At 52.6% G+C, this 20,234-nt stretch overlaps 2 protein-coding genes across 24 annotated transcripts in view; one reads left to right on the plus strand and one right to left on the minus strand.

Annotated features, from left to right (window-relative positions):
• The window catches only part of GALNT11 (polypeptide N-acetylgalactosaminyltransferase 11), a 40,452-nt gene extending 37,435 nt beyond the window's left edge, over positions 1 to 3,017 (plus strand). For all 11 annotated transcript variants that reach the window (XM_053926138.2, XM_053926137.2, XM_053926139.2 and 8 more), the window contains 3 exons: positions 625 to 729; positions 2,050 to 2,187; positions 2,366 to 3,017. In XM_053926138.2, coding sequence (XP_053782113.1) covers positions 625 to 729; positions 2,050 to 2,187; positions 2,366 to 2,497 — 375 coding nt within the window. In that variant the 3' untranslated portion in view covers positions 2,498 to 3,017. The remainder of the gene's footprint in view (positions 1 to 624; positions 730 to 2,049; positions 2,188 to 2,365) is intronic.
• Positions 3,018 to 14,863: 11,846 nt separating this feature from the next.
• Positions 14,864 to 20,234, minus strand: part of KMT2C (lysine methyltransferase 2C) — a 208,016-nt gene continuing 202,645 nt past the window's right edge. For all 13 annotated transcript variants that reach the window (XM_053925983.2, XM_053925995.2, XM_053925984.2 and 10 more), the window contains 4 exons: positions 19,010 to 19,126; positions 18,652 to 18,725; positions 18,307 to 18,415; positions 14,864 to 16,814 (listed from right to left, as the gene is read on the minus strand). In XM_053925983.2, the coding sequence (XP_053781958.1) occupies positions 16,722 to 16,814; positions 18,307 to 18,415; positions 18,652 to 18,725; positions 19,010 to 19,126 (393 nt within the window). In that variant the 3' untranslated portion in view covers positions 14,864 to 16,721. The remainder of the gene's footprint in view (positions 16,815 to 18,306; positions 18,416 to 18,651; positions 18,726 to 19,009; positions 19,127 to 20,234) is intronic.

Raw genomic sequence — 20,234 nt, forward strand, 5'->3', positions numbered from 1 at the left:
GTTTCCACTGTGGGACGGCTGGCAAGAAGCCCAGAGCTTTTCCCTTCTTGTTCTGTCTTCTAAGGTTAAAAAAAAACGTCAAGGTGATGTTATTAGGTGCTTCCTCCTCCAGTGAAGACAGGTGCTGAGTGTGTCCACGTAGCAGAGCCCCTCACCACGACTGCGCCCTCCTCGACGGCGGGTCTCAGCGCAGGGAGCAGCCCTCCTCCTGGGACGCAGCCCTCGGGGCTGCTTTCGCGTATCGCAGCTTTCGCATCGCCTGTGGCATTCACAGTCTGCATTAACTAGGTCGTGTTTGCTTTCCGCCTTCTGTTCTTCCTTCCCCCGTATTCTGTTCGGTGCAGAGACGATGGTTTAATTTTCTTCCCTCCAGGAGACTAGTAAACCCGTGTCTTTGGGTGGAATTTCTACTTGACCTTGCCTGCACCTGTGGTTAGAATTGCCTGCAACTCTGAAGGGTACTTAGTGCTTCTGGGTACTGCAGCTAGAAGGAATGAAGATGCTTTTGATGACCTAGGGAGTCCATACTGTTGGTTAACATTTTCCTGTTGCACCCCAAAGCCCCGAGTCTAGCATTGGTCTTTCTCTGATGCCGGGATTCACAAGCAGTCTCTCCTTCCACAGCTCTACCATCTCCAGACCGGCAAGTGCCTGGTGGCCCAGGGCCGCCCGAGTCAGAAGGGAGGCCTCGTGGTGCTGAAGGCGTGTGACTACAGCGACCCCAACCAGGTGAGCCCACGTGTCAGTGGGGTCATAAGGGCCGTGCTCTGACTCACTCAGCACAGGCCCCGTTAAGTCCACCCAGGCCGTGGCACGGGTGCCCTTCTTCTCTGTGGCCGAGTTGGAGCCCACTGTGGGGCATCCAGGCTGCTGCGGTGTCTGGCTGCAGCGAGGGTGCAGAGAGCTTTTCAAGTTTGGGTTTTCGTGTTCTTTGGCTACATACCCACGAGTGGGATTGCTGGGTCCTATTTTTAGCTTTTTACAGTGGCCGCACCAATTTAAGTCTCACCAGCAGTGTGCTAGGGTCCCTTTTCTCCACATCCTCACCAGCACTTGTCGGTGTATTGGTGATGGCCATTCTGACAGGTGTGAAGTGACATCTCACTGTGGTGTTGCCTTGCATCTCCCTGGTGGTTACTGACGTTGGGCATCTTTCCATGTGCCTGTGGGCCCTCTGTGTGTCCTCTTTGGAGAAAAGTCTATTCAGGTCCCCTGCCCATTTTTTTTTTAAAGATTTTATTTATTTTGAGGGAGGGAGAAAGGGAGGGAGAGAAGCATCCGTCGGTTGCCTCTCACACGCCCCCTACTGGGGACCTGGCCTGTAACTCAAGCATGTGCCCTGAGTGGGAACCGAACTGGCAACGTTTTGGTTTGAGGGCTGGCGCTCAATCCACTGAGCCACAGCAGCCAGGGCATCTGCCCATTTTTACGTTAGGGGGTGTGGGGTATGGGGGGTGGGGTGGGGTGTGTGTGTGTGTGTGTGATGAGTTCTTCATATTTTTTTGGACATTAACCCTTTCAGATGTGTCCCTAGTGAATACCTTCTTCCACTCAGTAAATTGTCTCACTTTGTTGCTTCCTTTGCTGTTCAGAAAACTTTACTAGTTTGATGTTGTTCCAGTTGTTTATTTTTTCTTTTGTTTCCCTTGCCCAAGGAGACATATCAGGGTGGTGCGGTTCTCAGAGTATAGGTCTTCTATCTCTGGTTAGATTTATGTCTGGGCATTTGGGCTTTTTTGATGTAATTATGAATGGGATTGTTAATTTTCTTCTGGCCAGTCGTCACTGGTGTGTGGAAACACACCAGACCTGTGTGTGCGGAAACACACCAGACCTGTGTGTGCTGATTCCGGGCCCGGCAGCTTCACGGCGGCTGTCTACGCTAGCAGAGTTCTGGTGGCGTCTTCGGGGGGTACTGTGTGCAGGGCCACGCGTCTGCAAGTGATGAGTTTTCCTTCTTCCTGCCCAGCCTGGAAGCCGTTTCTTTCTTTGTCTTTCCTGACTGCTGTGGGTAGGACTTCGGTTTTGATCTTTTATTCTCTTCCTTAGGTCTGGATTTATAATGAAGAGCATGAACTGGTTTTAAGTAATCTCCTTTGCCTGGACATGTCAGAAACTCGGTCATCAGACCCTCCACGACTCATGAAGTGCCATGGGTCAGGGGGGTCCCAGCAGTGGACCTTTGGGGTGAGGAGCTGGCTTAGTGGGGTGGAGGGGGCAGGTGGACTCCTATTCTGCCTGTAGAAGGGGTTCTGAGCTAGTAGCGCCCCATAAGGAACCTTCCATGTTCCACACGGCTTCTGGATGACTGTGTCTCCTTTGCCACCTCCAGCGGTGTTTGAGCAACCTCTTTCTTTATTTTCAGAAGAATAATCGGCTGTACCAGGTGTCAGTTGGACAGTGCCTGAAAGCAGTTGACCCACGGAGTCACAAAGGCTTTGTTGCCATGGCAATCTGTGACGGCTCCTCCTCTCAGCAGTGGCACTTGGAAGGTTAAGGTGGACCCCGTGCCGGGGCGGTGGTGCGCACCGCCCATCCCTCCGTGGGGCGGCCTGGGGCATAGGCGGGGAGGGGCGGCGGGTACGCTGTGTGAAGTGGAGCAGCGGGTGACCATCAGGAGGGGAGGAATCGGGCACCACCAACACGCATTCCTAGGCTGCTGTTAAGGAACTTCTTGCTTACAGTAGAAAACCAGAATGCAGTTTTAATATAAAGAGCCAGGTTCATATAGAAGAACCAAACCCAGGAAATTGCTAGGTCTGTTCCAATTAATTTATGCTTGTTTTAATCCCTTTAATAATGGAATGGTGTTTATCTGATCAGGGCTTGTCATAATTTCCTTCCTTAGAAGACTTCACAGCAGACGGTTAATTTTAAACAAGCTGAATCCACATTACTTTTAACTTCAGAAGGCATCGTCTATAAGGTCGTATTTAAAAGGCAGTCGACTATTATAAATTATTTTGATTAATTGCGGTACTATGTACATTTAAAATAAAGTATCTTTTTAATCACTACCTCCATCCCTGTGTGTGTGCTGCGTGCTAAGAAACATGGGCAGCGTGCTCGGGAGCAGCTCCAGCCGTGGGGAAGTTTTCAGTTTTTTAGCTTGAATTATGAGTTTGGGGCTGAAGGCATGTGAACCTGGGTACTTGCTATTAAGGATGGCTGTGAAACGTCAGGCAGAGTTGTTAAGTAGGTTGTGGATGTAGAGGTCGGAATTTCTGTGTATATAAGCACACACACGTTACATCTCAGTTACAGAGAGAAACTTGGGGATCACCTGTACGCGCCAAATGCCCAGAACACAACGCGAGTCTCTTTCACTGATACAGCCTCTCAGAGGCCCAGTCGCGGGTGCTTCTCAGCTCCTGTGCTTGACCCACAAAACAGTTTAAACTTCTTATTATTGGAGAACATATCTGTACCCCAAACTTTTTTTATCAGGCATTCATGTTCAAAGACCCGATGGTACGTGATGGAAAACAAAAAGCAGCAAGCTGTTAGATTTAAATGCAAAATCAGTGGATGCCCCAGTTAGAGGGCAGAGTGTTGGACTGGATAAAAATGCAAGACCCGACCCTACACTGCCTCCCAGAGACTCTCGTTAAATACGACACAGGTCAGCCAGGTGGGAGAGTACACGCGTGTCAAGCACTGACTGTGAGGCAGACATCTGGGGCAGCTGTGTTATAATAACGCCTCAAACCAGGTAGTAGTAGCGCCCAGGACAGCTGCATTTATATCCTCAAAGCAGATTCCAGATACAGGGCATTGCCGGGGATCACGGTGGTTGCATGACCGTAAAAGGGCCGACCCACTAAGAGGAAATAATCTACATGCCACCGGAACTGTTCCCTGAGAACTTCCCAGAGCGGCATCATCTACAATTGACAAGAGATTTCAACACGCCTCAGTAGCAACAAAACACGCACAGTCACCAGGGTAAGAAAACTCGGGCAACAGCGCGAACCAACTCGACCGAATTAACATTGCGGAACTCTCCCCGCAACTGGGACAGACCAACTCGACCGAATTGATGTTGCGGAACACTCCCCGCAACTGGGACACAGTTACTCTTTCCAAGTCCACCTGACACGTTTACCAGGGTAGGTTATATTCCGGGACATTAAACAAGTCTCGATTTATACAGATTGAAGTCATGAAACCTGTATTAGAAATCAACAACAATAAGGAAGCCACCTGAAAACCTAGTAATACCTTCCCAGGACCAGTGGGTCGAAGAAGAAATCAGGAGGCAGCGGGAGCTGACTGCGTGAGGGCCGCTACGGCCCGCAGAGGAGGTGGACCGCAGCTTCCTCAGCGCCGGGGAAGCTCCGAGCTCCACGCTCCTCCATTAGGGAAGGATTAGTAAGAGCTTGAAAATCACTGAGTTAGGCTTTTACCTTAAAGTATAAAAAGAGCAAAGAAGCAGAAGAAATATTAAATACTGGAACAGGAACAGAAGAAACACTAAATATTGGAATGAAATAGGAGATTAGAGAACATCCATGAAACCAAACACTGGATTAAAAATATAAAAACTGATAAAACCTCTATTTAAAAAAAAACCCAAAACTCAAACTACCAACGTCAGTGAAGAGAATGGCAGCCTCCCTAGAGAGTCTACAGATAACAGGTGAGAAGCAACAGGAATTCTCACCCATCGCTGGTGGGAGTGCCAGGCGGCACAGCCACGGTGGAGGAGTTTGGCAGAATTTCTTAGGAAACTCCACGTACAGTCTACAAAACATACAGTCTCACCACACGACCCAACAGTCAAGCTTCTGGGTAATTTCCCCAAAGAAGCTGAAAGCCCAGTGCCCACCCAAAATGCTCATCTGTAGCAGCTTTATTGCCAACACTGGGATGTCCTTCAGTGAGTGGAAGGGTAGACTGTGGACCACCCAGACGGCGGCGTATCATTCAGTGCTCAAAATAACTGAGCACGGCGCACGCAGACACGGGGGGCCCCGAACACGCGTGTCTCAGTGAAAAGAGCCTGTCTGAACACCTGCTCCCTGTCCGAGGCCAGCTGAACGAGGCAAAATCCTGGAGACAGGAGCAAGTCAGGGGTTGTAGAGGTGAAGGGAGACAGGTGAGCGGTCAGAGTGCAGAGGACGCGAGTCCGAAACCGCAGTACGTACCGAACCAGAAGTAGAGTCCGGTGCACGCTGCGGGCTTGGGAGGGCGGGGGTGTGTTGGTGGCGGTCTGTCAGTGGGAACCCAGCTCCGTTGGGGCAGGGGTCGGGGGGGGGGGGGGGGGCGTGCTCCAACACTTCACGAAAGGATAGGAGATCAGGATGACCAGCTTTATGGCAATACACAAAGTGAAATGGACAAATTCCTTGAAAAAAACAAATCACCCAACTTCTCTGACGAAACAGACAACCGAAACTTGCAGTTTAAAAACCTTCCCACGTAGAAAACTCGGCACAGATGGTTTCACTGATGAATTCTATCAGACACTGGGGGGGAATCTGTACCAATAGTACACAGCTTCTTCTGGAAAACTGCTCAGAAATTTTGGTATTACAACAATTTTAAAGCAGTATGCCAGAAAGCAAAACCCTTCACGAATGTAGAAGCAACATTCCCTTAACGAGACATGAGCAAATGAAACCCGCGCACACAAAGGCACGCTGTGCGGTGAGACACGGGTGCGCCAGGATGAACGTCACGGAAGCGATAGATGCGCTGTGGGGTCCAATACAGGAGAAACGGCTTCTGATCTTGTAGGAAAGAACCTTTGACAAAATTCACCACCCACCTGCACTAAAAACTCCGCCAACTAGGACGGGAAGGGGAAGTCCTCCACCCGACACAGGTGTCTGTGAGTAACGACAAGTCTCAGAACGACCAGGGAGGCTGGGTTCGGGACGAGGCGTGGTGCCTGTGCTCGTCACGCAGCAGGCAGGAGAGCGAGGAAGGGAGCACCGGACGTCGCGCAGGAAGAAGGAAGACTATTTGAGAACTGAAATCACGTGTTTAGAAAGTCATAGGGAGTTTCAATAAACACTGTTGGATATCTAGGAAGGGAGTTTATCAGGACCACAAAACAACGGGTCAATGTAAAACTGAATCGTACTTAAAAAATCTTCACCTGACCCCGTTGCCTTTAGAGAGAGGGGAAGGGAGAACGAGCAACATCGATGTGAGAGAAAGGCACTGGCTGGCTGCCTCCCATACGCGCCGGGGACAGGGATTGAACAAGCATCCGGGTGCTTATCAAGCAGGCAAAGCCTTCTTAACGCATGAAAAGGACTAGGCAAACAGGATGAATGAATTGGACTTCATCGAAATTATAATCTGCTCAAGAAACCACTGAGAAAATGAGAAGGGAAGCCACAGACTCTGGTATCCAGAGGGCATAAACCACCCTTAAAATTCAGTGAAATGACAAACCCCTTCAAACACACCAGAGGGACGGGGTGTAGGGAATGGTGAGGGAAGGAGACAGGACTTGGGGTGGAGAAATTACAGAATTGTACACCTGAAACTCATATGACGTTATGGACCAATGTCACCCTTAATAAATTCAATTAAAAAGAGACAATCCAATTTTTAAAATGAACAAACTTCTTGCCACTTCCGCAAACATGTAAATGGCTCAGCATGTGGAAAGGTATTCAACGTCACGTCATCAGGAAAATGCAAATTCAAATCATGATCAGCTACCACTTCACACCCATTCAAATGGCAAAAGAAAGAAAAAGTGACCTGGATTCGGAGGAGATGGCCGAGAAGGCTGTTCCAGCACCGATCACCGTCGTACATGTCCCCCAATCGGCAGGCGTGCACGGTGGGCAGCCAGCCTGAGACCCGGGGGTGCCATGCAAAGTAACTGCTGGTAGGTGACGAGGAACCCCACAACCCTAGAACAAAGTGGGCTGGGGGAACTAACAGAGTGCCGTGGGCTGGGAGTTACTGACCCTCGAGTGGCAGAAGCAGGAGAAAGTGACGGCAGAGCAGCTGGTGGACCCAGAGGAAGAGAACCCCAATTCAGCAACCTAACTGGAAACATGGCGGGTCACGCCGAGAACAGCTACGAAACCCGGGAGGGTTTTCCAACTCAAGCGGCGTGCAAGGGCAGAGCGTTCCAGTTCCTCCGACTTACCTCCAGGGCTCCCTCCGGGTCCCCGTCCCCGTCTGCAGGTCCAGAAGCACAGGGTGGTCCGCAGCGGGGGAGCGAAACTTGCCTGGTGGAAGAGGGCGGCAGAGCGGGCAGTGGGCAGCGGGCAGTGGCCGTTGTGCTGGACACACACACTTTGGAAGAGGGGCTCCAGTGCAGCCGTCTGAATCCGCCGCTCCTCTGGGTTTGGGAAAACCGAGCAAGTGAGCAATGAAAGAGGGTGGATGTGAAACCCCATACACATTACTGCGAGTATGAAAAAAAAGCTACTCTTTCCTACTTAGAGCATTTCGACACTTCTGGTCACCCAGCATGTGGCTTGTCCCCACACCAGCTGGGGGTCCTACACTCCATTCCAACACTGTGGACCTGGAGACAGAGCCAGATCCCACGGGCTCGGGGCCCAGTCCCACCGGACTCCCACCCCCACCCCATAAGATGCCAGTCGTAAGTCCAGGTGGTCCCCTGTGCCTCGGACCCACCGGGTCCAAGAGGTTCCCACACCCCGGTCCTCACGTTTGATTAATTTGCCAGCGCAGTTCCAGAACTCGGGAAAGCAGCTGGCTCCCAGGTTGGTTGTGAATAAACACCAGCAGCTGCCCGCAACTCCCGGAGAGATGCACCGGCCGCCGTGTGCAGGACGACCAGGAGCCCCCACCCTCCCAGCACCTCCACGCGTGCAGCCCCCTCCTTTGTCACGGAAGCCTTGTTGCACAGACAGGACAGACATCACAGCCGCTGGGGACTGGACCACCCCACCCCCCACCACTGAACCAGGAGAGGCAACTGAAAGTTTCCACCCTCTGATCGCATGCTGGGCTGCACTGGCAACCGGCCCCCCTGCTCTGGTCGCTCGTGAGCATAAAAGACATTCAGTCATTAACAATTGGCTAGTCCATCAATCATCATCATCACCACCACCATCTTAGGAAAACGTGTCCCGGTCGAGGCCACTCAGGTTTGTGCCCTCCCTTCTACTCCACCTGGGCAAGTTCCAAAAGCAGGAGCGAGTGGTCTCAGCTGCATGGCTTCCCTTTGCCGGGCACCTCTCGACAATACCTGAGCCTCGAGGTGCGGATGTACTACTGGGTTTTCCTTGGTATGTGACCTGGCCCATTTATTCACTCCTCTGCACTAGGGTCCTGTTTTCCCTCCATTTACCCAGAGTTCTCCACCTCTGGGACAGATGTGAGGCTTCTCCTGCCGGTCTAGATTGCAGGCAGCGCGACTGACTAATAAGTCCCCCCAGCCTCCCTATGCAGAGGCACATTGTGCCCCACCAGGCCCCCACTACAGCCCTCGTACGTGAGCCGGTTTGCACACATGGATCCGCTAGGGGAGGGTGGAGGTGACATGCAGGGGAAGAATGAGTGCGTGCCCCAGAAAGGCCTGCTCCCAAAACTCATCCGGATGCAGCCAACTTGTCCAAAACCCGGGAAAAGGCGTTCAGTAGCAGGAAGTGACAAGATAAAGTGGAGCTTGAAAACTAAAATGTGACAGATGTCGAGAATTAGAAAGAAAAAATTTTACAAGTGAAGAACAGAAAGGAACATGGGGCAAAGAAACATGGTTAATAGTACCTTTAAAGGAAATTTGACAAAAAGAAAAAAATTTAAATTAAAAAGAAATGAGGGAAGTTCTGCTTCTGGCCAAGAGGGAGTAACGGGATCTAGACTTGTCCTCCGGGGGGCAAACAACTAGCAAAGCGGGGACAATACACACAGCCACTCTGCGGACAAGTCAGCCCAGGGCCTGGGGGCACAGGCGAGCCTGGGCTCTGCCAGCGGGGCGGTCAGCAGGCTGCAGTGCAGGGAGGGGCAGCCCAGAGAGGCTGCTGGTCCTATTGGATGAAGACAGCAGAGTGTTCGGGGGCCAGCGTGTAGGAGACAGAGGCTCCAGAACCGCACAGAGCAGGCTCCGCTGGCGTGTGGCTGGGTGTCGGTCTGCACACACAGGTGAAGTGTGGCTCCACGGGCCTGGCCAAGAACGAGCACCCAGCAAAGACCACCGCCCGCAGAGACCACATGGGCCTGGCGTGCCTTTAGCTCCCAGCAGCCACGAGAGGGCCCTGAATACCAGGGCGGAGCACCAGCGTGTTCTCCCCGGGGGGGCCTTAGCTCAGGGGCGGGGCTCTGTTGGACGCATCCTAAAAATGTCGTGGGGAGAAGCTTCAAAAAGGGGGAAACTGGTTCCCCAGTAATCAATGTAACTGCTGCCGGAATAAAGTCCAACGCTCTTCAGAGGAGAACAGCACTAGCCGGCACTCAGCGGGAAAGAAGTCGGGACGGAAGAGGCAGGAAAACGCGCCTGCTTCCAGGCGGTGGCTCAGTAACTAACTGAACAGGCGCAGAAGTGAAAGGGAACCAGCAGATGCCGACACGTGAAAGAGCTGTTACAAACACGTTCAGTGTGCTTGGAAAGCGTTAGAGGAAAACTTGAATAATGAGTGAAACTGTGAAGGTCACAAAAACGAAGGAGGAGACAAACCTGAGTCCCTGTCACTCACCAGACGAGACCGAGGCAACTCGTGTGGCGTCCGGGATCAGGTCCTGGAGCAGGAAAGCAGGAGATTGGAAGAACTGGTGTGATCAGAGCAGCATCTGTGGTTTACGTAATAATGGTCATGTGCCGATGCGAACATCTCTTCCTCCTTAGTTCCACAAGGGGACACAGTCGGGGGACGCGAGCACTGTCTGCATTACCTTCGCAACTTCTCTGTGAACCTAAAATTATCCTCGAAAGAGCTTTTTTTCAGACCAGTAAATTGCTGCAATGCACTTAAGGCCACACACCCGTGTTTTGCCGTGTATAGTGCACGCCCACGGTTTTGTGCGCATTATACACAGAATTATTATGCCCATATGTAAATACACGTCCTTATTTTTCCCTAAAAAACTTGGGGAAAAAAGTGCATTATACACAGCAAAATACAGTAACTCGCCACAGCATTATGTGTGAGAAGACATTGTTAACTACCTGGACAGCTCATGGGGCCTTTTCTTTTCTGTTTCTTCCCTGCTTATTTGCTTTTGAGGATAGATATAGATATTTTAATTACAAAACATTATCTAATAGTTTTACACAAGTATTCATTTAGTGTCAAAAATAACGTATTAACTTATTTCAAAAACTGTCCTCCCTGCTCAGGGCATTAGGGAAGAGAAGGCACTTCTCTGGGGCCCTCACCTCTCTGGGCGGGAAGGGGGTGAGGCAGGATGCGCAGACTGGGCTGGGTCTTCTGGGTGGGCACCTGGGTAGGCAGAGCTGCTGCCGACAAGAGTCAGGAAGTATTAGCGGAGCAGCTTTGCGGAAGAAAGTAAAGACCGAGTCGTTGAAATGCAGCTTTTACGGTAACAGGAGCAGTCGGCCAGTGAGAACGAGCAGGCTCCCGCTGTACTTGGGTTTGGAGAAGGGAGACCTTTGGAGAGTTGTCCCCATACATACTGGGTGAGGTTAGCAGGCAAGAGGGTGGAGGATGGACACCTGGCGAGAGCGGACATGGGAACTGTGGGGATGACGTGGGCTGGGAGGGAGCAGGAGGGACAGTGTGTGTGACTTCAGGGTGGGAGGGTGAGCTTGCATGGACTTGCGTTTCCGAAGCAGAGAAGTGACGCACTTCCTACCTTCCTGTGGTTGGAACAGAACAGGGTGGAAAGAACTTCTGGGGCCCCAGAAGGCTGCAGGCAGAGAGAACTCAAACCAGACCAGCCTGCCCTGGGGGGCGGAGGGGCGTGGCCTGCAGTGGAGAAAAGGGAGGCGTCTGCTCCAGAGCAGGTGGCTTGGACCTGGGGACCTCCGCAGCATCAGCGTGGATGAAGAACAGGCCCTGGGAGTGGAGAAGGGGCAGTCCTGCGTGTGCAGCCGCCTCTGGGAGCGCTCCAGTGCAGCTGCTCCACCTTCCTCCCCGGTAGGAGATTAGGAAAGCTGTAAGAAACCTTCTGGAACCACGGATGAGGGGTGTGCCTGACCAGCAAGCGGCGTGGGGCTTAACTCCCGGTGACCCTCCTGGTCTGGAGAGTGTCTGTGCAAACAGGCGCGACACCAGGCTCCCCAGCCGTGACGGGGACCATCTTGCTTTGTTGCTTGATAAGCACCTGGTTCCTGGGGTGCGTGGGAGGGACCCCTGCAGCTCTGGTAGGAGCCGGTGGTGGGTTCTTCGTGTGATGTTAGCAATCTGCGGGGAAGGGCTGGTGCCTCCACGGCAGAGCGAAACCCCAGCGCCGCCGTCCCCCCCTCCCCCCAGCAAATGGCTGTGCTCACGAGGCATCAGTGCCTCACAAAAAGGGAATCGCGGTTCTTCACACAAATAGTAAAATCAACAGAGCACGTCATTCAGCGTGAGGGGCCGAAAAGAACCGACCACCGGGGCAGCCGCCAGCCTCATGCCCCCACTGGGGTGCGGGGGGCCCTCTCACGAGGCCCTTCAACGACAAAGCGAGGAGGTGACGCCCTTGGTGCAGAGGACCTGTGACTGGAGACTGAAGGAGACAGCTGGCCTTCGGACGGCGTCGGCATTGCTTGGGGGCCCTCGAGGGCGGAACACGGGTTTGTTTTTGGGTGTTGGTATCTAAGGCCGAATGCCCTCACGTCACAGAAGCCAGGGACGCCTGCTGAGCTGGGCTTTCCTGGAGAAGGTGACCTTTCAGGAGGTGTTTTTCAGGTTGAAATCACATAATTTTCCAAACTAAAAACCAGGTCAGGCCGGCAAGAGGGGCAGAGGCGAGGTGGCTGTCCTTCGGAAGACTTGGCCGCGCCTCTCCGGCGCACAGCCCGGCTGCTCTGGTGCCCCACCGCCCCCCGAGGGTCGGCGCAGCGCCCACTCAGCGTTCCTCGCAGCCCACCCTGCTCTGCAGAGCAGCACAGGTCACCTCCTGTAGGTCACGGTCACGGTGCCTCGTCACTTCCTATTGTCGTCAGATCTTCTGAATCCCTGCGCCCTGGCTCTCTCATTTCTGTCTGATCCCATCTATGGACGCTGGTCCTGCCGGGCCTGCCTCTCGGTCCCCGCACCTTGCACACCTCAGGACCCTGCATGCACTGGGGAGGCCTTGCTGCTGTCTCTTCATTCCTCGGGGCTTCGCTTCCGTGTCCCCTCAGGGAAGCCTCTCTGGCCTCCGGCTCACCACATTAGATTTCTGCCCTAAAAATGGCCTCGCTTTGTCTGTGTCCAGCTGAACAGAAGCCCTGCGACTAAGGGCATAACAAAGAGGCCACTTCGACACTGGTAGGAGGGGCTGAGGTGCAGAACTGGCCGGTCCAGGCCCCCATGTGCACTGGAAAAAAACTGGGCGGATTATTTCGGCTTTGGAGGTCCCCCACCCCGACGAGTGAGGAGTCCCAGCCCCACACCAGTGCACTCCAGCCCCAGTTCCAGTGCCAAGAAAAGTCCCCGGCAGCACTTGGTTGTGAGGACCAGCAGAGTCTTGTCCCAGAAAGACAGCGTGGCTGCTAGAGACGTAGGCGAGGTCTCAAGGGGGGCGGCACCGGTTCACAGACAGACCCACTCGCTCTGGGCGCTCTCTGGGACAGCAGCCCCCAAAGTCACGGGGACACACGGGGAGGAAACCAGTGGAGTAACTTCAGGGCGAGGGCTGCAGGGCTAACAGTGAGGGCAACTCTCTCAAGGACGCAAGTGCTGGCCAGTGCCACTGTTCCTTTATGGAGCTCCCCCGGCCCCTGCGCCACCAGCCAGACACAGGTGGGCACCCAGTCCGAGTCGCCATCAACCAGGCTAATGCCGCTCAACCCACCCCCCACTGATTCCCAGAGACCTGCCCCACCCAATTCATGGCTCTGCCAGAACCCCTTCCAGCAACTTCCACACAAGCAGCCAGCCTCAGCCCACACTGTCCACTTTTCTGAAATCTCTCAGAGGTCCGCGAACCCGGGATGGGCAGCAGCCAGCCTCAAGCCCCTGCTAAGCATCTCCAAGCCCAGCACGGGCAGCAACCAGCCCCAGATCACATGGGATTTACTCCGAGGGGGCAAAGTTGGTTCAATATCTGCAATTAATGTGACTCACAATGTAAACAGAATGAAGCATAAAAATCATGTAATTAATAGATGCAGAAAAAGCATTTGACAAAACCCAGCATTCGTTTACAATAAAAACTCTCCTAAAAGAGGGAATAGAGGGGACATAAGACTCAATGTAACAAAGGCCAGGTAGGACAGACCCACAGCTGACACACCCAAGTGAGAGGCCGGGAAAGCCTTCCCTGTGTGATCAGGAAGACGACAAGGGTGTCCACTTTCACCATTTCATTCGACACGCCACGCAGGCGCCCGAACTGGAAAGAAGTGAACCTGTCAACATGTGCGGATGACTTACTATAGAGAACCCTAAAGATTTCACCAAAATTTTTTTAGACTAAATCTATTACAACTCAATACAACTCAACACCCCAAAAACAATCTCTCTTAAAAATAGGCAAAGGAACTGGACACTTCTCGCGAGAGAACACACCGATGGCCAGCAGACATGAAAAGATGCTCAGCATCACGAATTAACGGAGATGCAAATAAATTAACATCATGAGACACCCCCGCACAGCTGTCGGCGTGGCCGTCACCAGAAATCGCCCAGTGGCCGTGGAGACTGCAGACAGCTGCAGCCACTGGAAAGCAGGGTGGAGGGCCCTCAAAGAGGCAAAAAGCCGCCTTATGACCCAGCGACTCCTCTTCTGGGTATATATCGTAAAAAATTCAAAACACTAATTCAAAAAGATGCGAGCATCCCTCCCCATCTCCACTGCTCTGTTATTTACTATTTACAACCGCCACTGACACAGAAGTAGCCCGGGTGCCCGGCAGCGGCCAGGTGGACGGAGGCGGCGTGCGCACACACAACGGGATACGACTCGGCCGCAAGACGGGAATCTTACCATCTGTGGCAGCGTGGATGGACCTTGAAAGTGTGCAAACTGAAGTAAGTCGGACAGAGAAAGACAAATACCACATAATGCCACTCACGTGTGCAATCTAAGAAACAAACTAATCGAACGAACAAAAACCAACCCATAGATACGAAGAATAAGCGGATGGCTGCCGAATGTACCGGGGTTGGGGGCGGGGGTGAAGAGGGAAACGGATGAAAAAGCACAGACTGCCAGTCATGACAACAGTCGAGGGGATGTACCGCGCAGCACAAGCAGCAGCCACCGCCACCGCAGTGACTGTGTGGGGTCAGACCGGTACTAGACCTACAGGGACCACCAATGCCTTGTACACCCGAAACTAATGTAACGTTGTATTCGTCAACTGTAACTGAAAAATAAAAAAAAATTAAAAGTAAAATGGAGTTCTCATTTACGTCAAAAATAAACACATAAAAGGCCTCAGCTTTCTTCATGAACTGTGATGAACATCTCTGAGGTAAAAAAATAAATCTTGAGGGGGAAATTCTCAGTTAACTCCCTAAGTTAAATATATTCAATACTGTCAGTATGACAGACCAGATAAAGTCTAACACACGCAACAAATCTAGGAGAACAATTTAACAATGAAATAAAAACAGACTTCAAACAAGGGAACAAAGCGTAACAAATACTTCTCAATTAGAAACCGAAGTTCCCTCCATTCAGCTGCAAGGGCGAGGGCGTCCACGTTACGCACTCGCGTCTGGGCTCCTCCGGGGGCGACGCGAGCTGAGCCGGCGGCTCTCGGGCAGCGTCCCGTTCGGAGCTCACACCGGAACAGGGGAGGGGTTAACAGAGACGCAGGCGGCTGTCATAGATGTAAAATATTTTATTTGTAAATGGTGATCTTCTAAATCTGTGTCCACAAATTCCAAAACCCATAACACTCTGTATACTTCAAAAAATTCAATTTTTGCCAACATTAGATACTATTTTACAGAACAGAAAACAAAACAAAAACCCGGTAGGACAAATACTGGTAGGATGTCAGAATATTGTACAAGAGGAGAAAAATATCCAAGAAACAAATTTCATACAGCTATTTATCAAGAGAAAAATATATACAGTTGATTTATTCTGTGAGATAAAAATACACCATGCCATATACATTACAAGTTCAGAACTGCGTCACTGAGTGTGCCCACAGCTTACAGCCCACGTGAGTTGTGCACAGAAAACTTCATTGTATACTCAGTCTGTGAAGTGTCAGTACCAGAAGTTTAAGTACAAAATAAAAAGCTAACCTGGTTCAAAATGCTGATTAAGTTTCTACAAGCAAACACAAAACAGTGTGTTTTTTACTAAAGAAATGTAAACAAACAGTTCATACAAACACACTTTAAAATCACATCTTCCAAAGCCCCTCCTGCTGGAGCCCTGCAGCGGCCAGTGTGGTCACGTCTGCCCGTTTTTTTAATCTCCTCTCCCAATGTTTGTGTTAAAGAGAAGGCTAGAGAGTTAGATCTGCGTTCCTGCTACACGATCCTAGTATGTTTACATGATTCTTTGTGGCTTGAAACAAAGTTCTAATCAAAGCTACTTTTGCTGAAAAAAACTCAGCCCCCATTTGGGTGTCTTTTGAAGCAGTTATTCACAGTTATCACAAAGTGTAAGCACAGAAAACCTGACTGAAGGAGCAGGGATGCCACAATATAATAGGAAAAAATCAGGTCGAATTACCAAAACAGCTACAAAAGTGGTCGTCACGGCCGTTCTATCAGAAGGAAGGTGTAGAAAACATTAAGTAGTAATTGACCGTAGTTTCCAAAAAACCCCGAACACTCCAGGTTGAAATTTTGGTTATTACATAATTACAATGGCGTACTTAGTAACACAAAATTATATTGGAACATCCCTATGGACATTTTATAAGCACCGAGCTGCTGCAGAGCCTGGTAGCGTTTGGTCAATAACTATTTTTATACTGTATTTTTTTTCCTCAAAATATTTACATATTTGTACAAAGTAACAGGTTTTGTTAGTTCTGCAGGTAACAGCAGCAGCTTGGCTTTCTTCTAACTTTTATTTAAAAATAGCTTCATTCACTTATTCAATAATAAATACAAAAAGTGTCTCTTATTTTACAGAAATCAAAAACTACAATAAACTGACTCATGGAATCAAGTATTTAAATGTGTTTTAGTGCAAGTTATTACCCCTTAGCTCTATCCCTAAGGAAGTCATTTCAGTACATTCCTTGTTCAGTGGTGTCTACTGCATTAAAAAAACGTCACCTTAGAGGGCCTGCCCCTGTCTCTGGTAAGGCCGTGGCCAGCACTTTGGACGTCTCCCTTTCGCTGGTGATTTCAGTCTTACATTCATAGGAAGGCCCCTGCCCCGGGGCAGGGCAGCCATCGGCTCTTTGCCCCAGTAAAAGTTTCTCCTTAGTGAGACTAAACGACAAAACAAAACAAAACCCACCCACAGAAAGAAAGAAGAAGAAAGAAAAAGTGCTGGACCGCTCTGTACTTCCGGTCGCCCTCAGCCGCGCCAGGCCGGCGGCTCGAGTCAGTGTTCTGGGGCCGCTCTGCCTGAAGGACCGAGGAACTCCCAGAAGCTAGTTTTCAAAGTCATAAAACAGAAAAAAAAATCTTTCTGCTGCCCAATCCAAACGGTGTGTTGAGTCGCTTCTTCCTAGGGACAAGCCGCCTGCCGAGACAGCAAGGAAGCACTCAGTTCATCCACTTCCGGCAGTTCACCGCTCCGCAGTGGCACGGGATCTTGTGCTGGTCGTCTTCAAAGTCAAACTTATAGTCATAGCACAGCTGCCCACGGCAAAGACACAGGGTGAGAGGGGCCGCGGGCGGGGGGAACCACCCGCCCGGGGCTCATGACCAGGTAGCCGCACAGAAGCAAAGGGAGCCCCGCTTTGCCGAGTTCTGCGGGGTCTGGGTGGGGGTGCCGGGAACCTCGCGAACAAGTAAAGGAACAAGTCTGGCTGAGTTGACCTGGGGTCCCGGAAGGACAGAGGAAATCGGGGTGGGGGTGGGGGGGCGGTGTTTCAGAACAAACCAGATACGAGGAAGGGCACTGGCTGGAGGTGTGTTTTCACCTCTTACCACGCTGCCCCTGCAGGGGAACCCCGTGGGTGGGTCCCCACGCCCCCTCAGGCTTCCTCCTCCTCCACAGGTGACGGGGCACTTAAGTTGGGCCCCCCACCATCTTTCCCCTCCACTGTTCCTCATGTGAAAGAATTATCTCACCAGTGTCTTTGTGCAGGACGCACAGAATCACTTAACACCTCAGACCAGCCCTGCTGTCGGGTGGCTTGGCGGGGGGAGCGGGGGAGGTGCCTGAGGATTCCCACGGGACAGCCCTGGGTGCCCGACTCCAGTGGGAACTCACAGTCTCACGGCCCCCGCGGGGCTTCTCACACACGTTCTCTCAGTTACCCATCGAATTACTTCAAGATGTGCAAAATGGGCCTGGGGTCAATTCGTGATTTAAAAAAGGAGATTCCAAAAAGATGACCAAAAACCACAGGCAGAGCCCCGCAGCTCTGCTCGCCGTGGGCCAGGGGCCCCAACAAAGGGAGGCACTCAAACCCTGGGCCCCAGGCGGGAGGGAGGCTTCCTGCAGACACGCGCAGCCCACACCAGCTCCGGAGCGAGGGGCCGCCACGATGGGCGCCGCCCACGTTGTTAGACAGAGTTGGGGAATGCAAACGAAGCAATGGGACTAATGACAACCTTAACTGTCATCTGTGAGACCAGAGAAACAAACGTCAAGGTCAGCATTAGCATTTTGAAGAAAAAGGGAAATAACGAAGGAGTGGAACTGTTCAAACACCTGTGGGTGTGAACAGCCAGGAGGCGTGCACTCCTGTGTGAGCCAGCACGCGCGGCCGGGAGCAGAGGCAGCCCAGGCACTGCCACCCCGCGGGGACCCTGCACCAGCCACAGGGTCCTGAGGGCTCAGCAGGCAATGGTGGCGGGACAAGCTTTGGTCACCTGTTCGAGGCCAGCCTTGGTCTTTAAAGGAAAGGACCCTGCCACACTGTGAGTGGGGGGGAGGGGAAAGCAGGGGCCTGAGACGCAGGAAAGGACACCCTGTGAGGGACGCGGAAACACAGGAGGGGCGTGGGGAGGGGCAGGAAGCACTCCACACCGCCGTGAGAAGGAACGACACACGGCGGCAGAATGTGGCCCACCACGTGGGGGCTGTCCCTGGCACCCAGGACCCGGGAAACCAGGCGCGGACGGTGCGCCTGTGTGAGGGGAACCATGCCCAGCATCCGTGCTCCCACCACACCCTCACCTCTTCTCCTTTCTGGATCCTCCGGCTGGAGCTGATGATGATCTTGTGTCCTCTCTCGAACGTCACCACTTCGGCCACACAGTTAGGGGCACACGAATGATTGATGTACCTGTAATCCGCCGTTTCAGAAAATGGTAAATCAACGGGAAGCTCTGAAAACCTGCAGCTCCTGGGGTAAGCTGTTCGCTCCTCACACTTCGATTTGCCCACAGAACAAGCGCAAGCACACACACCTCTAAGTACAGTTGTCTAGACTTTGCCCTGAATCATCCATCCCTGACACCGGCCCGCAGCGCCAGGGCCCGCCCTGACCACGCTCGCCCCGAGCAGACGGCCCTGCCTCACCTGGCAGGCCCTCCCGTGAGCGTGGCGTCGATCACGTGGTCGTTGTCCATTCGGAACATGTACACGCCCCGGTTCTGAAAGAGAGGCCACTCAGAGCTCCGCCCCGCCGCAGGCAAACGGGGACAGACCCGGCCACACTCACAGGGGCCTCGCTCGGTGCGTGGACGGGAACACATACACACCACCAACCGCGATCCACGAGCCAGCCGGCTGTCGGCCAAGCCAGGCTCACCCCCCACACGCCCCTGCGCCCACAACACTGACTGGGGAGAGATGGCTCACGGGAAAAGGAGGCAGCACAATCTCCAGACACGGCATTCGTTCGAACCTGAACCCTCTCGGCTGCTGCGGCCCGTACCTGAGACTCATAAAGTTTCTCCTTCCTGTTGGCTACTTCGTTTCGGATGATGGTCCCGATGTACTCGATGACCATGGTGTGCTTCTCGATGTCCCTGGCGGCGTACAGGCCCAGCCCCTGTGGGGAGAGCATGCGTGTATCACAAAAGCGCCCCGATCTGCGGACAGGGAGCCTGGACTGTCTGTCACACGAAAGTCCCATCAACAGCCATGCAGCAGGTGCCACCCCAACTCAGCAAGCTCTTTCTGCCTGTGCTGCCCGAGGACTGGCACCCGCACCGCTCTCCGCCCCTGCTTTGTCCGCGCCCTTCACACACTCGGTTCCAGCGCTGCCGACCAGCCACCCCCACTCTGCACCAGGCGCTCTGCTCTCATCCCCCACGTGCGGCCATGCAAGACCCCACTGACTAAACAGGCCAGTGGCCGCGGGTGCTGACCCTGTCCCACCACGATTCCCACAGGGACTTGGCACGACCATAAAAGTAATCAAGTAGTCTGAGGGCTCACTGTGAGGGATTATTAGTAAGAGCATTAACAGAGTTCAGGTTTGGTGATGAGTCCCCGAAAGCTGGGGTGAGAGAGTAAAACAGGAACAGCTAATTTAACGACCAGGGACGTTGGAAAGAAAAATGGTTCTTGGGAAAGTCAATTTATACCCCTGACATCAAGTTCTGAGCCTGCTAACAAAACGTCCAGGAATCTGAATCAACAAACACGCTGATGCATTTCCTGCGTGCACCGCCCACGGCCATTAGCAGCACAGACTCTGGAAAAACATCACCCTGAAAAACTCTGGGCGATTCCCAGGACGACTTGAACTGTCTTGTCCCAGTCTGAGTTCTGCATTCCCCACCACAACTGACCCGACGGCAGCAGAGACGTTAGGGACTTCTGTGACACACGGGGACTCCCCTGGCATGTTCCTCCTTGGGCACTGCCTGGGAGCTCACGGGAGGGGGGGGCAGCGGGCCGGCCTGTGTTAGTGTGAAATAAATCATTTTCCAGAAGAACCAAGGATGCAGTTTGTGTGTTCAAGCGCAGACAGGACCCAGAGGCAAACAAACTGGGGCAGGAACGGCACTGTGTGGGGGTCAGAGTGGCTGGGCTGCACGGCGCTCCAGCACCTGGCAGTCTTCCTGGCAACAACGTCGAGTCGTCTCCCACACAGAAACGTGGTTTCTGAAGGGAAACAACCTAAGAGACAACACGTGCAAACCGCCGTCTCA

This window comes from Desmodus rotundus, chromosome 6, assembly GCF_022682495.2.
Source record: "Desmodus rotundus isolate HL8 chromosome 6, HLdesRot8A.1, whole genome shotgun sequence".
Taxonomy (NCBI): Eukaryota; Metazoa; Chordata; class Mammalia; order Chiroptera; family Phyllostomidae; genus Desmodus; species Desmodus rotundus.